Here is a 17,001-nt window from a genome sequence, read left to right on the forward strand (position 1 = left end):
CCCAGCTTTCCAGATGCTGCTGCTACATTTCCTGGGTAGGGCTCATCCAATTCCAGTGCCATTGCTAATTTATTTTATAGCCACTGGCTTCTTTGCTTTGTCCCAACGTGGGCACTTCCTGGGTCAGACAGATGTGCACCTGCTAGCCTTGGCTCAGCAGTCCAAAAAATAAAACCCTCACCCACATAGGTGAGGTGGCATCTCCCTGAAGAGCCGGCTACTGTGAAAAGCTTTGGTACTCTTGGAGGCCACATCAGGATGTCCTGATGAGAAAGATCCTAAACACCTCTAGGAAACAAACCAAACAGATGTTATGGCATGGACTCTTAATTTTTTCCCTTTGGGCTTTTTTTTTTTGGTTTGCTTGTTTTAAGTGTGGCAGGGTGATTTGCAGAGGGAGGCTTTGCCATGGTGCCAGGAGCTAAAAACTGACTGGGCCACTAGCCTAAATAAATGTTATTAATTATATTACTCTTGCCTTGGCAGGTTTGGGACTACGGGTGTTTCCTGACCAACATTTTGGAGGCTACAGCTGTTGAAATAATGTGTGTGTTTTATTTTAAAGCAGGTGGGGTTCTTACTAACGAGGCTGGTGAAGAAAACACATCTGGATCAACTCCTATTTCCAACCTGGTTCCGACTCCGAGAAGTCGGAGAGCTCTCCCACTTCTGAGGACACGATCAAAGAGTGACCCTGTGCTTCACCATTCGGAGGACAGAGGTGATGTCACTCCTCAGGCTCTTGGTAGACCGCTGTGATTTTTTGACTGGTGCTAAGTATTGGTTAAGGTGCCGGGTACAATCAGGTGGCTCAGGCCAGCTGAGGGCTCTGCAAGTTTAAGCAGTATCTTGAGAGAGGTTGAGAGGCCATGGGAAAAGAAGATACATGTTGTATTTCTTTAAAATAAAAATAAAATTATTTTTGTGTTGGGGGAGGGTGGCGCCATGGTACATATGTGGAGATTGGAAGACAAGCTATATAGGTCAGTTCTCTTCTTATAATGTGGGTTCTGGGGACTCTACTCAGGTTGTCACATTAGAGGCAAGTGCCTTTACCTGATGAGCCACTTTACTGGCCCTGGCACTGGGTGGCTGGTAGAACTACTCCCGCGGTCATGGGCAGTAGCATTTGGTTGCCCATGATGCTGGACTTGGAACGACTGTAAGATGTGAACTGTCTCCCAATTTTTCAGTTGCTGGCAGTTCTCTGAGAATCAGTCCAGGAAGGTATGGTTTTATTCTCTGGCTCTACAATTTAGTATTTGTTATCTTTTTTAGTGTGCTCTAGTAGTCTCAATTAATCTATGTTTCTAACACTTTGGATACTGTGAAACATATTCATGTTACTTTATCTCCTTCCCTTACTGTTTTGGGCATAATAACATAGAGCCTCTTTTGAATACATGAATACATGGACCTCTAGAAACATTTCTCACTATAGAAAAGTATATAAAAACAAAGGAAGAAAAAAAAAAAAAAAAACAGCCATTGTAGTTCTACCAGAAAGGGCCTCTGGGAGAATTAGTCTAGAAGTTGCACTCTGTTCTTTGGAAGCTCTATTCAGAATAGCTGGATACCCTCTAACCTCGCTCTCTCCGGTCTGGTCTGGCCCTTGTGGTCTCTGTTCTGTCCCTCTGACAGTGAGTGTCATTTGTCACAGCTCTGGACTGACGGTATGGAAGCCACAGAGAACACTTCTCTTGTCCTTGCAGCAGCTGCCAGGTGGGGAGAATGTCCCACCTCCTGAGACTAGCTGTGTGCCTCTGCAAACCAGCCAGCTTGACAGTGGGTCCTCTAGTTCAAAGACCCACTTTTACTGTGGATGTCCTGTATCCTACCTGGCAAGTTGAGTCTCCAAGCTGGCCCTGTGCCAGCTTCCAGGAGCATGTAGCTGTTTGCACAGCAAAGGGAGGCTGGACCCCCTTTGTACTCTTCAGCCCTGTGGAAGAGAGGACATTTACCCGTGAACTTGTTTCACTGAGAAAGGCACTAAGTTACTCTCAGTGAGCATGTATGAACTCCACTCTGTCTTCACACGGCTTCACACTGTGTTTCTGGAAGACTAGTTGTCTATAATGTGCACATGGCCATCTGGAAGGACAGCTTCTAACCCTGGATCAGAACTCCTGTCTACCTTTCTCCAGAGGAAAAGGAAACTTTCCCTTCTGTCCATCCTTCCACCCTGTGCTTCCTGCTTTCTTGAATAGCTAAATGTATACTTTTGAGGCCTTTAAAAATTTAAGTTGGCAGCGGTGTGCACTGAAGGCTGACAGTGGCTTATGGACACATGGAGATCAGACCTGAGAATTAACCTCTCCACCCAGTTCATGGTCAAATAGCTTCTTGCCAATCTTTATGCCTTTATCGATGGACGCAGCCATAGAAATTAGAGCCTGCAGTGGATTCTTTTAGACCTTCTGTTGACTTCTGGAACGATATAACTTTCTGCACCTAAGTGTTCTGTAATAGTCATAGTTCTGCTTCCCAGCCACGGTGTGACCCTCGGTAATAGGAGTGAGTAGAGTGCCCTCGAGGATGTTTAGGATGAAGGTACCGTAACAGTACACTTTCTGCTCATCCCACAAGTGTATCATTTGTCCCCTCCTCTCTTTGATTCTTCCAAACCTATCTGCCTCCAACGTTCTCTCATTGAACCACCATGTTTTTTCTTCTTCTGCTTGGCTGTCCATTCCTATCTACTTGCTGTGCCCCATGAAACACACTCCTCTGTGGCTTGCATTGTGTCACCTTGTCTTTGTATTGGGGACTGTTTATGTGCCATGGTTCAGTGTCTCAGCACACAGCCTATTGGGAGTGTACACACTTCTCTTCCTATTGGAAGTGCACTTCACACAATAGGCTGCGTTAGTTTTATTCCCTCCATTCCTTCTGTTCTTCAAGATGGTGAGAAGTACATGCATGGCCTCAGGCATCTGCCAGAAGTTGTCCACACTGAGTTTTATCTGGTCAGTGTTCAGAGGGGGCTTGTTCAATGGTGACTTTTGTCTCTGTCCACAGCTACCCCAGTTCTTAGCTGCGAAGCTGCAACCCAGACAGAGAGGAGGCTAGATCTGGCTACGGTGACTCTGAGAAGAAGTGTGAGACCACGGGCATCAAGATGCAGACCCCATTCTCTAATAGATTACAAGTCTTACATAGACACAAAGCTGCTGGTGGCCAGGTTCCTGGAGCAGTCTGCCTGCAGCATGACTCCGGACATCCATGAGCTTGTAGAAAACATAAAGTCTGTCCTGAAGTCCGACGAGGGGCACATGGAAGAAGCCATCAGGAGTGCCAGTTTCCTAGAGCAGGTACTGCTCTGCACAACACAAGGCATGCTTCCAGTAAGCAGTGTCATTACTGGAGGCAGAGGAAGTCCATGGTCACAGTCTTCAGAGACCAGGAGGAGGGGGTTATGTCCTCAGAGAAGAAACTAGAGAGTGTTCCTTTTGAGCATCATCACGTTTCCACAATGTTCTTGGCCCAAGGGAAGAGAGCTCCACTTTCTGGGAGGTGAAACTGTGCCTGGTAAAAAGCAAAGGATCCGGGCACTGTGGAGTTCATATGATTTTCTGAATGGGAGGTTGCCCAGGATGTAGTGTTTTCTTGGCTCTTGACGACAGAGTGAAGCTTGTGATTGGCAAGGTTCTAGGAGCTAGTCCCATGCCCAGTGAGTTGCTGGGCCAGACAAGTTTGCTGATAGGACTTAGAGTAGTGGTTCTCAACCTTCCTAATGCTGCGACCCTTTCATACAGTTCTTCATGTTGTGGTGACCCCTGATCATAACGTTATTTTCATTGCTACTTCATAACTGTAATTTTGTTTCTGTTATGAACAGTAATGTAAACATCTGTGTTTTCCAATGGTCTTAGGTGACCCCTGTGAAAGGATCATTTGACCTCCCCCAAAGGAGTGTCAACCCATAGGTTGAGAACCACTGAATTAGAGGACCAAATACCTTTCATTCCATAGATTAAAAGCGTAAAAGGTGCCCTAAACTGAAGTCACCCTGGGAAAAGACAAAACTGGGCATGCATAGAGTCCATTTGGGCCTTGGGTTTCTCATCGTTAAACAGAAGGGTTGGGCTCGGCATCTCCAGCCCTGTGTCCCCATGTAAGAGGAATTTCCTCCCTGTAAGAACTTTCTCTTTACCCCTTTCAGAGCTGTTGTTAACTCTTGACTGTTTATTCATTCTCCTGGGTCAGTGGAGTAGAGGCTGTGGACATAGTGCTCCACAGTGCCCTGTGCTACCTGCTCTGAAACAGAGTGGCTTTGGGATGATTGTCCTGTGAGGTTTGGTGGCAGTGAGACTCCTGATTATCTTCCAGTGTACTAACAGTATCACGCTATAGTGACCTGATAGTTCAGCTTTCCACAGATCCTGCCTCATCAGTCCTACTCGGATGAGAAATAGTCTATAGTTTTGCATTTTTGAGAAGTGAAACACTACTGTTCCGTATTTAAAGTTATGTGGCTCACTCAAGACAGGCCAAACAGTAGAGCTTTCGCAGATGGAGTCCTGCTTCTTTATGCTGTTCAGCCAAGCGTTATCAGAGCCATCTGAAGCACCCCTGATTTTAACTGGAATTTTATAAACCTGACCCAGAACAGTGGTTCTTGTTAAAACTTCTTGTTAAAACTTCCAAGCTTGGTGCCGGGGAGATGGCTCAGTGGGTACAATGTTTGCTGTGTAGGCATGAGGACCAAAGTTCCAATTCTCGGTACCCATGTGAGAACAAGGCATGACGGCACCAGCCTGCCGCTGGTGGATCCTGGGGGCTCCCAATCTAACCAAAATGGCCAGCATGAGTTGCAGCGAGAGACTCTCTCCAAAATCTAAGGTGGAGAGTGAAAGAGGAAGTTACTGGGACTACACATTCACACGCAGTCAAGTGTACTGCACATGCGTGCGCGCGCGCGCGCGCACACACACACACACACACACACACACACTACATCAGACACCACACACACACACACACACACACACACACACACTACATCAGACACCACACACACACACACACACACACACACACACATACACTACATCAGACACCACACACACACACACACACACACACACACACACACACAGACACACACACAGGGACCTTATGCCCTGAACAAGCTATGCTGCCCACATTCTCTCCACCTGGGTTGAAACACAGGGATACTGGAGAAATATGAAGAGAACAACCTTAAACATAAAACAGGAACGTGCAATCAAGCCATTATATACGGCTTGCCTACTGCTGAGACAATAGAAAACCAGAATTTCTTCAAAACTTCACAAAAGAGGCAAGGTTCAAAACTTCGTCGGAATTTTGAACAGATTCTACTTTGGAAAACACCCCCCCCCCCCAGTCTAAAACAACTAAACATTAAAATCCACTGATGGCTACAAGGGGCGGATCAAAAGGCCAGTACTGGTGAGGCTAACTCCTTCTCCTGCTCTTTCCCCAAAGATAATGGCTCCATCACAGCCTAGCACTTCGCAGGCACAGGTGCTGAGCTGGAGGAGACAGCCCGGCCTGCTGCACCTACGCAGTTGTGGAGACCTGAGCACCTTCTCCGTGGCAGGAAGACCCAGAGCAGAGAGGAGGCCCCAGCAGCGAGCTGAGGCCGAGCGGCCACACAGTCTCATTGGCGTCATTCGAGAGACTGTCCTTTGAACTGAGTGACATGGAAGGATGTCCCTCCTTAGTGCTGTTTACTGTCTGGGAGCTGGGGGGACCCCCCCCCCGGAATCCCTGAACAGGGGTTCCTCAGGTGGACATTTATTCCTGCTCTCTGGCTCCCCTTTTGCTGACGAGGGCACTCAGGTGAACTCGGGTGAAGTAAGTTCTTCCTGGCCCTTCAGGTCTGTATGTTCCTGTTTGGAGGAGAAGGCAGGGGGGGGGGCTCCTTTGTCTGCTGAATCTCACAGTATCCCCAAGGGGCATGCACTGGGTGAGCAGAAAACAGGCTCCGGAGTCTTGGCCTGCCTCACCCCTTATGGCTCTTGCTGTTGCCAAGTTCATTCCCTCTCTGTAAGGGGAGAGCCGCTGGGCTATTTATAGCCGCCCGCAGCCTCTGGCTGCTCAGTGAGAGGAATTGGCAGGCGATGGAATGGTTAACACCATGTGACTCAGGTCCTCCAGCCTCCTTTAGCTTACCCTCAGTCCCATTCTCTAGGAAAAGCAGGGGACTAGCTAAGCGGTGTCTTTTTCTTTTCTTTTCTTTTTTTAAATGAAGGACATTAAGGGGGAGCACTATGGTTGATTCCATTCCTCCATTCTTGCAAACTAGAACACCTAAGACGGGACAGAGAATAAAGCGCTGACTTTGGAAAGTCTGGGCTCTGTGTGTAGTGTTTGTATGCGTTCAGATATCCAGGCTTTAACTCATGGAGGGTGGGTTTGGGGCTATGGTGGCCAGGGTGTCTCTCTAGGCCACCAAACTAAATTCATTTCCACAGTTCTGGAACCCCACAGATAACAATGTATCAGGGCTGAATTTTACACCTTATGCTGAATAGTGCTGTGGACCTGCATTCTAGTGGGGCCATAAACAGAAAGTAAGACAATTGCTGCTGGTATTGGTGCTAAGATGTTGGTCAGGGAGGGCTTCTTTGAGGAAATGACATTTGAGCTGGGTCTTGACTTTGAGGACCAGGAATACTAGGGATCACAGAATTGTTTTGAAGGAGGGGTGGGTGGAAACCTGGCTAGCTGCATTCCATGAGATGCCATGAAACTTTCTAACACAACAAAGATAAGCTTAATCCTATTTCAAAGTGATCACTGTGAAGGAGGCAAGGAGATGGATTAAGGCTGCCTGAGAGGTGAGCACGGGTTTTAGTGAGCACCGGGCCTCACCTCAGTACCATGATGAGGGTGTTAAAGTCTCACTTGATACTCATCACAGCCTATTTTGTGGGAGCTGCTATTTGTCTCCATTTTATAGGATATTGATATTTCATGACATTCCCACCCAAGCAGCTGGACTTGGCAATCTCTCTGTGTCCAGCTTCTCAGGTTTCTATGTCCCCTGCTTTCACAACACTGTTGGGCGTTCTGCTTGGTTCATGGGACCATAGACACCCCTGGCTTCATGTCAAGCACTCATGTTAGAGGGGGCTTAGGGGTCACTGAGCTGGTGTGGAAAGCGGGCTTTGGAAACATTGGGAAGTGAAGGGCCATGAACAGGCTGGGACTGGCTGAGTGTCCGAGGGAACTGCATTTGGGGGCTTCCCCAAGGTTCATTTCTGTTATTACCACCTCAGCCCCATCCTGAATGAGAGACATCCATCTTCCGGCCTCTCTAAAAGTCCTCAGTGTTACCATGTAGCTTCTCACCACAGGCTGGGCTGCTGCCCAAGGTCTCTGCGAGTCACTACAGTGTCACAAACCTCTGGAATCACTGCTAGTTGCTCACAGAAAGACTGCCCGGGGACCCCAGACTTGTCACTTCCCTTTGCATTTGTTCCAGCTACCTTTTTCGGAGTGTGTGTGGGAGGAAGGGGGCAGGAGTTTTCATCCTACCCGGGCTTCTCCCCATAGTTGGTGAGAGGAAGTGCTGACCATGTCTCTGTGTGCAGCCAGATCTTACATACCCTCTGCCCACCCCAAGCCTATTTTTCTTTCTCCCTAGCTACTGCTCTTTTCAGTCTCTTTCCTGACTCATTTGCTGGTTGCTTTCAACTACCACCACTGAGCATATAGTGTGCCTCAAAGGCTCAGGGCAGATGGCTAGGTATCAGAAGTGTGACCCTTTGAGGCATGGTACAGAGATGCTCTTGTGTGTCCCAAGGTCAAGGTGGTTGCCAGCCACAGCTGACAGGGACAGATGTGAAGCCTGAGGGTACCACCCGAAGGGTAGCAGATGGCAGAGGGGCTGCCTCAGTTTATCAGAATTGCCTCTGCAGGGTCAAAATGTCTCATTTAAGTTCAGAACATGAATGTGTTGGTGAAGAGTCCATTCTCTTCCTTGACCTCCATCCTCTTTATAATGTTTCAGTATTATGATACTACATTATTTTATAGTATTTATCTTGTGGGACACTTAGAAATAATACCGTTCATTTCCCTGTTCTCTCTCTCTCTTTCTCTCTCTCTCTCTCTCTCCCTCTCTCTCTCTCTTTCTCTCTCTCTCTCTCTCTCTCTCTCTCTCTCTCTCTGTGTGTGTGTGTGTGTGGTGTATGAATATCCTCAAAAACCAAATTATTAACAGTGTAGAGTGTATACTCATAGGCTAACAGAATAGGTATAGGGCGGGCTGTTTTTCATTAAGGTGCCACAGGGATCCACAGTCCAGAGGTGGAGACAAAGGATTTCAAATGTGATGTCAGAATGATAACAGTATTGATTATTGAGCCTAGAAATATCTGAAGTCTTCACTACCAAAGTGACTGTCACTCAGGATATCTGGCTGCCTAGAACATTGTACAGTCATTGTTGGCTCTGCTTCAGTGAGTAAGAACATGGTGCCCACTTTGGAAGCTTGGCACAGGATAAATCAGGACAGGGGTTGCTTCTTCAAAACGTTCCAGCAAGCTCTATGTCAGGGTGTCTGACGCCAAAGAGGAAGACTTCCCCAGCGTTTGCACTTTAGGAAGACTGCCTGGTAGTGCGCCTCCAGGGAGGAGGCTCTGAATTCCAGCTGCCTGCCTGCTTTCATTTACCAGAGGCACCAGGCATTTGCTGAAGGCCTAAATGGTAAAATCTGGTTACTCTCCAGCAGTCCCTACAGATCAAACTCAGCCATCCATCCAAACACACCAACTACAGAAACAAGCAATGATGTACAAACAGGAAAGTCAATCAGTTCTTTGGGGTGGTCGGTAGATGAGGAGGTCCAGTGACCCCAGATTTGTCTCAGGTGTTCATAGAAGCTTTAGGTTCAAACAGAGGATGAACCATGGCAGGCGGATAGAAGTGTGTATATTTAAGCAGTCCTAGTCAAGGGTTGGCCCTTCATTACCTCGGCTTCTGACCTTTAGTGTTGTTAATCATGGCTGTTGTCAGAGGGCCTAATCTGGTTCTGCTAAGATCACTGCAGGGTCCCCTCAGCTCATGGGTGGTCTATCCTGCTCTCCGGGGTCTCTTGCCCCTGGAATTCATGGTGCTGCCGGGTAAGGAGCAGGACTTAGTGCTTGAATTTTAAAGGGAGATGAGATTAGGTGGGAGCCTTATGTTTTAGATACCTAGGCTGAGGAAGTGACTGTCAGGCAGCGTTGTAGAAGGAGTTTGAGCCAAAGTAAAGGAGACAGGCACAAAGTGCAGGTGGAGATGGAGGTTGATTCTATATGCAGATGAGGACTGGCACTAGTGATGTCAAGGCGATATGTGATTGGATAGTAGAGAGTGAGGCGGAGACAAATTTTGGTAAGGCAGAAGAAAAGAAAAAGCGGGAGATTCAAGATGGAGCCGGTAGAGGAGGATGGTTCAGATCAAGGTGAACTAGATCGATTTTATCTTGTCTAGGTGGGTGGTTTATGTCTTTATTAATTGGCAGTGAATGCATTGTGTGGATGTATTTGTGGACTGAGAATTTAACATATAAATTTGACTAATAAATTATTGGTTATTGAGCCTTGGTTTTACCGGGCTGAGAAGGACAGTGTGTGAAAGCAATGGCTGAGAGGCAGCTGGAGCGTGCGGTTCCAGCTCTGTTGCCCGCAAAGTGAGAACTTGCAGGGCTGTGAAATGAGATGTGTGGGTGCCAGGCATTATAACCACAGGCCTAGAGGACCATGTGGTAGAGAAATAGGCTGGGTGCCCGGCTCCACACTGGAACCATTTTTATATTTACTACAACGTGGAGGTGCCTCTCCTGTGTCTGTTACCTCATGAGCCCAGGTGAGGAGTCGGTGCTTTGTAGGAAAAGCATCTTCTCCATGCCTGATAGGGTTGCAATTGTGTGTCTGTAGCCTTTTGATCAACTTTTTTTCAGTTAGAAATACACACTTCAGTGTTTTGCAATGTCTTTTTATAGTCTGGCAATCCAACCCCTTTTTAAATTACTTGATTCCATTGTCACCGTATCAGCCATGCAGGTCCTTTGTGCCTTGTCAGGTAGAAATCAGCAAAGGCTAGGTCTAAAGTGCAAGACGAGTGAATGGTTATTACAGGGAAGTACATTGGGTTACTCAAGAGCCACAGGGGACCACCTAATCTACAGGTCAGCCATGGACAAACGTGCGGTATTTCTTCATTATGGGGAAGGGTTAGAATAGGTTTGGGGGACATATTGCTCATGATTCACTGTGTCTGTCTTTGTGTTAGAGTTAACCTAATCTCCACAGAGATTTTATTATCTAAAGTCTACAATGCTTGCCTGGAAAGATGTCTCAATGGTTAAGGGTGACTGATGTTTCTCCAGAATTCTGTTTCTAGTCTTCATGTTGGCAACTCCAGGGATCTGATGCCCACTACTGGCCTCAGATGGCACCTGCATACACCACACACACACACACACACACACACACACACACACACACACACACACACACGACAGGGAATGGGGTGGAGGAGAAATGAATAAATAAGTCCAGACTGTGCTAAAGCAATTATAACAAAGGTAAGTTGAAGCTCCTTGGAACAAGGACAGGCTGGTTAAATTGGACCCATCTTGGCAGTTACTGGTCCTAACCGGTTTGCCCTTGCCTTCTTGCTTTCTTGAGTGTTGCTGCTTCAGCAGGATCTGCAAGTTTCCTGGCTCAGCCCTAAAAAAAACCCCGATCTTTCAGATTAACTTTCAGAGCTCCTCTGTTTGTGTTCTAAACTTAATCTTGTCTCTGGGCTATACTGGCTTGCAGTTGGTCTGGGGCCCACTTCAGTCTCAGTCACCCAGTCTCCCCTGAACTTGTTCTCTATGGTGGTACCTGGACATTGAAAAGAAGACTGGAGGGGAGCAGGAGCAAGTTCTCTCTCCCCCCCCTTACTCTCCCCACCCTCCTTAATCCCCCCCCACCTCTCTGTACAGGAGGCTTCAGGTAACTGAAGGTCTATGGAGAGGCCTGCAGTGCCAAGGGCCAAGGCTCTTTAAGTCCCTCAACATCAGAAGAACTGGCAGAGGGACAGGAAGCTGCTGCCAGCCTCTCCACCCAGTGGGAGAGGAGTTTCTTAGCCATAACAAGGAGCCCACCTCTACCTTTCCCTTGGCTGCTGCAACTGAGAACAAAGGAGGGAGGCACCCCCCCCCCAGAAGGCCTCAACACAGCCATCTTTGTTTACAAGGTGTTCCTCTCTGGGGCTTCTGAAAAGCAAGTCAGGCCTACAGCCAAAAGACAGCACTTTTCTTCCATTTCACCGGCTAGTCACTCAACAGGTATTTACTGAGCTACAGGCTCCTAGGCAGAGGGCCAGGGGGCTGAGGAGGTGATGCTGAGCCAGAGAGAGGGCAGTGCTAGTCACCCTGACACATAGTGCTGGTCATTGAGAGGGTCTGAAATTAGGGAGGGAGGTCACATTCAAACCTGAATACAAGGACAGGAGATTTGTAGTAGGGTGTGTGGTGGTGGTGATGGTGGTGTCTTGTTGCTGGGGGTTAGAACCCAACACTTGGTGCGTGCTAGGCAAGCTTGCTCCTGAGGCGTCACATCCCTAGCCTTTGGGTAATTCTTGATTTATTAATTCAAGAAAATTATTGCAGAAGGCAGGTCAAAGTGGGAAGATAGGAAGCAGAGAATGAGGAATCGGTCAGACCCGAAGGGTGTGGCTTTCTTGTTAAAACTGGACTAAGTGCATCACTGTAGAATCTGATCATCCAAAAAGGGACTTGAGAGGCCCAGGGGATTAAGGGGTTGATCTAAGGGAGAATCTGCAGTCTGTGTCCTTGGAATGGAGGCTTTGCCACTCTGCTCCTTGCCTCAGGATTATGGCCTTTGGTCAGGGAGCTCCTCTTATCCTAGTAGCTGGCAAGCTCTTTTGTGTTTTGCCCTAACCAAAGGGCAAGAGCCAAGATTCAGGATGAATCATCGCCCTGCTCTTGCCAAGTGGCTGTAGGTTCCAGGTCTGTGGAGGCTTTTCCAATGCCCGTTAGACACTGTGTGTGCATTCTCATCCAAAAAGAGTAATCCGCAGTGGACTTGGGGGTGGGTGGCTGGGATGGAACAAGAGGGAAGAAGAAAGGGAGATGAAGAGGGGGAGGGGAGAAGAAGGGGAGGGGAGGAGGAGAGGGAGAGAATTCCAAGCAAGGGGAATTGTTGGAAATCTTCTTTGCCTGAAGCCTGCTTGCAGAAGGTAAGCAGGTTTTTGAGAGTAAACCTAAGTTAGGAGCTAGAGGTATCCAATTGGGGGGAGGGGACGGGTGGTGCTTTATTTTGTACTTCAGGAGCCAAATATTAAATGAAAGAAATTTACTTGCTTGAGATTACAGAATTGCCAAATGGTCGAGCTGTAATCTACCTCTGTCAAGAGATTGCTTGTTTCGCCAAGGACACTGATGGGTGGAAATTGGGAGGGAAAGAGAATACGGAGAAGAGATTGCTTGTTTCGCCAAGGACACTGATGGGTGGAAATTGGGAGGGAAAGAGAATACGGAAACCCATAGGGAGCAGAAACACCAAAGTTCTGACATCACTTCTCTTTAAAACTCTTTTTTTACATCTCTATTTGTAATTCCAGCATTCAAAAGATAGCGATGAATTCAAGAGTTTGAAGCCAGTCTAGATTATGTAATAAGACCCTGTCTCTTAAAAAAAAAAAAGTCTGACTTTATTATAAGGTCTTATAGTCTTCTAGTGTAGCAGAATTTTTCCCTAATTAATTGATTGGATAATAAAGATGACAAGAAGCCAATCACTGGGTGAGGAAGGAGGCAGGCCTTCTGGGTCTGAGAGAGGAAGAGGGAAAGCAGGAAAAAGGAACACCCCTTCTGTGGACAGTGAGAGGAGCAAAAGCAGGCAAAATGTAGGCCTGGGACTGTTAGATCTGGTAGTGGAATCCACCAGACCCCACACCAGGAGAACTCTAACAGAGAATAGTTGATGAGTTTAGGACAATAGATTCCGTGCCCAGTGGTTGTATTAGCTGTTGTTTCTAAAGTAAGATTGTCTGGTGGTTTCCATTTTTCCACAGCTCAGCTGAGCTCCAGGGGGAAGGTAAATGTGGTGGAGTGTGCCCCCAGCTAGATGCTGAAATCTGGGAGTGCTGAGCAGTTTGGAAGCAGCTAGCTGCAGGGGTTAGCAAACTAAGGGAAATTGGGCAGACACTGTAGGTGGATAGCCACTGGGGTGGGTGGGGTGGGTGGGGATGGGATGGGGAGATCGCCAAAGCCGGAGATTAGCTGGTGATAACATGGATTGGTTTTTAATTATTACATGGAACATTCTAGAACTATTTTTTATTTATTTATTTTAATTGCCTTGGCTAGCATTTCTAGTATAATGTGGAGAAGCATTGGTAGTTCTCCCCCTTGACCTGATCTTAGAGGAAACACCCCTGGTGCTTTTCTACTTTATTTTTAGAGACAGGGATTCAAGTATTCCAGGCTGGCCTTGAACTTGTGAACATCCTGTCTCCATGATCATCAGTTGTCAGGTACTGGTGTCACAGGCAAGTGTCATCATGCCTACTTTATGTAGTGCTGAGAACTAAGTCTTTCATACATGCTAGGCAAGCACTCTGCCAACTGAACTACAACATAGGTTCCAAAGTATATATTATTTATATTAAGATGGGCCCATACTATGATATTAATGGGTTTCTGTTGGCAAAGCTCTTGAATTATTGAACAAATACCACTAATTTGTGAGTGCATTATTTCTTAATGTAATGTTGGACTCTGCCAATATTTTAAAAATTCCCAATGGTATTTGTATATATTTTTATACTCCCTCTTTTTTCCACATAGATATTATATTTGCTCTATAAAATTTGGATGTTTCCCTTCCTTTTTGTGTGTGTGTTCTGAAATACCTTTGAGTGTTGGAATATGGGATCTTTGATACATTGATAGGGATGGTAGACTTCTTGTCCAGGTTCTTTTGTGAAGGTATAGTTCTTTGATATATGTCTGTAATTGTGCAACATAGAATCTCTCCACACCTTCTGGTACATGCTTCCTAGGGTCTTTATTTTTGGGAGGCTCCTATGTCATGTAAAACATATTAAGCAAACTTGCATGGCTTTATTTATTTATTTATTTACATTTGTTTTGTTCATAAACCTATGATGAGTGATAGTGATTTTCACCCCCTTTCCTAAGATTTTATTTTAAGCCAATCACAGCAATACTGGGTGCTATGGTTGATGGAATAAGGAGTGAATTCCAATAAAATCAGAGACCGTGCAACAGGTCTCACATGGGAGGTTCACTAAAGGGAGCAGGGTAAGGGGAACAGGCTACCTCTGGGTGGAGGGAGGGAAGAAGGAAGTAGGGAGGAAAAGAGAGACTTTTTAATTAGGGCATGATCAGGAGGAGATGCTACGGAGGACATGGGACAGAGGCAACAATGGGAATATGTCACCTCTGGAGAGCTAGTGATGACAGGTCTTGTTGTCACCGGGTCCCTTGGTGCTGACCATGAAGGTTCTTGATGGTTCCATTGTCCAGGTCCTTCAGGGCTGTCTATGGAGATGCCTAGTTGCATACAGTGGTGAGTATGAAAGGTCCTCTAAAGTCTCATGTGTTTGAACACTTACAACAGCCTGGCCACAGAGGGTCACACAAGGAGGGATTTAAGGTTATATCTACTTCTGGCTCTGACCTATATTTGTTTCCTGTTGCCTAGGTGTTATAAGCTCACCCCTGTCTCCGTACCCCACCCCCCCAGACTCCATACCCTTCCCCCAGGCTTCCATACCTTCCCTGTATGATGGGCTGAAATATTCTTGAACAGTGACTCCCAAATATACCTTTTTTTTGTTTACTTTCCTAAATTGCTTTTGTCTGCTATTTTGTCACAGTGACGGAAAAGTTAAAAACACAGGAGAACAGACAGAGGCTTAGGTCTCACTAGTTTGTGGGTTCTCTCCTGCGACTAAGCAGGGTAGAGCTGAGGGTAGCAAGGGGCCAGCAAGCTGCTGCAGGTGGGGAAGGAGAGTTGTAGATGGTAGTAGTTGGTTCTAAAAAGGACAGTAGTGGTCTCAGGCAGTGGTCAGATCCAGGTACTCCTATAATTCCTGCATACCAAAGGCAGTGCTGCTGACCCAACACTAAAGTTTCTGTTGCTTCTTTATATTCCTGGTCAACTGATGACTGTCCCCAAACACCCATGTTACATAATTTGCCATTATGTTGATGCAATGGGCCAAGAAGTGAACAAGACAAAGATCTCATCATCACTCACACAGCACTTACAGAGGAAGAGACGCAGAGGGCAGATGCCTCTGTTCAATATGCTGGGCTTTAGGAAAGGTATGTCATGTCACTTGGGGTGGGGCAGGGCGGTGGTTGTGGTGGTGAGTGGGTGCATTGTGGGAACAGCCTGGAGTCTGAAGAGGACTTCTGCTGACAGTCACCAGGTAGTCACTGAGACTGAAGAACTGTTTGGAGGAGGTCTCAGGCATCTCACAGAGGCTGTGGCCGGACAGAAGTTGGAACCAGGTTTGGGGTACATTAGGGCCTGTGACTTCATCCTGTCTGCTCAGCCAGAGGCCTGGAAGCAAGCCGCCTGCAGTCAGGTTCTAAGTGTAAACCACCGGACTCTTCTTGCAATATTATTATTACTAAAGCCTTCAGAAAGGTTTGGGATTTAAGAACCAAAATATGAATTGCATGTAAGGTTATCAAAGAAATCATTAAAATTGCCTAATATCTAGCAAGGGGCAGGGGTGTTTTGCTTTAGAAGTGTAATAGTAACTTTTATTTGCCAGATGTAATTGTCATCTCAGAGGCTTACTGCTGAATAAGCTCACCCTTTCTGGTTCTTTCTGAATTCTGGCTAGCTGGTTCAACTTAGCTGTTCCGGCTCAAAACTCCTTTCCAAGCTGACTGATTCAAACTGGCTTCTCTCAGCTTCTTACTGGACTTCTCTGCTTGGAACCACTGCCTCTGAATTCCATGAACTAAAGGGCACTGTTTGCACAAACTCAACCACACTGAGCTGAACTCTGCTGAGTCCATTTCGTTGCCTGAACTTAACTGACCTTCCTCAATTGGTGGTCTCTTTCAAACACTGCTGCTTCCTTCTACAAACTAACCTTACCTACATCGTTTCGAATTAAAGGTGTGTGTATTAAGGGCATGGCTGTTTTTGAGTCAGAGGGATTGAAAGTGAGTCTGTATTCCAGCCAAGTCATACGGACCCAGAAGCTCTCTGGATGTGATCCCTTGCTAAAGCAGCCATGTTGCTGGATTAAAATTTCTCTACAAGAATTATCTTCACAGCTTGGGGTATGTCTCAGTGACCGTGCTTGCCTAGAATATTTGAAGCCTGGGGTTTGATCCCCAGCAAGAATTTAAAAAAGAAAGTATAAGATAGCATAATTAAAAACATTAAGAATGTTTTCAGATAATTCCTAATGGAACAGTGGAAGGAGGTTTAAAAGGACAACTTTATATTTTAAAGTGTGAAAGGGAGCCTATCTTAGACCACTAGGTTCTGGATTCTCTTTGGATAGTTGTGGTTGTGTGCTCCCTGCCCTGACCTCTTTTCAGTTTTCACAGGTGTGTGGCTCTGCAGTAGTTTCCAGTCCTTGCTCTTACACCAGCTCCTTCCTCCCCTGTGGCCTGACCATGCTGCTCTGGCTTCCCCAGTGTTCCCTAAGCAGGCTGAAGACTGGTTCCTGCCTCGGGGCCTTTGAATTTCCCCAACCTCCAAGCCTGATATTCTGTTCTGTGTCAGGCTCTCTCCCACCTTCACACACACAGACACACAGAGAGACACAGACACACATACATGCACGCACACACATGCATGCACACACGCACCTCTTCTGCCCGCCTCTTCACAAACTGCATCCTTTTATACTTCATACTCATCTTTTCCCTAATTATCTTTTATCTCCTCCACTGGAACATAAATTGCAGCCAGGAAGGGATTGTGTTTGGGTTCTGCCCAGCTGCACAGA

The 17,001-nt window shown here is 46.6% G+C and overlaps 1 protein-coding gene across 2 annotated transcripts in view; it reads left to right on the forward strand.

Moving 5' to 3' along the window:
* Positions 1-6,319, forward strand: part of ENTREP1 (endosomal transmembrane epsin interactor 1) — a 48,423-nt gene extending 42,104 nt beyond the window's left edge. Inside the window, exons 9-11 of one of the 2 annotated variants that reach the window (XM_080912500.1) lie at positions 566-721; positions 3,019-3,311; positions 5,470-6,319. In XM_080912500.1, coding sequence (XP_080768626.1) covers positions 566-721; positions 3,019-3,311; positions 5,470-5,676 — 656 coding nt within the window. In that variant the 3' untranslated portion in view covers positions 5,677-6,319. The remainder of the gene's footprint in view (positions 1-565; positions 722-3,018; positions 3,312-5,469) is intronic. The other variant, XM_080912501.1, reaches the window with a different exon arrangement.
* The last annotated feature ends 10,682 nt before the right edge of the window (positions 6,320-17,001 follow it).

Source organism: Micromys minutus (assembly GCF_963924665.1).
Source record: "Micromys minutus genome assembly, chromosome: 2".
NCBI lineage: Eukaryota > Metazoa > Chordata > Mammalia > Rodentia > Muridae > Micromys > Micromys minutus.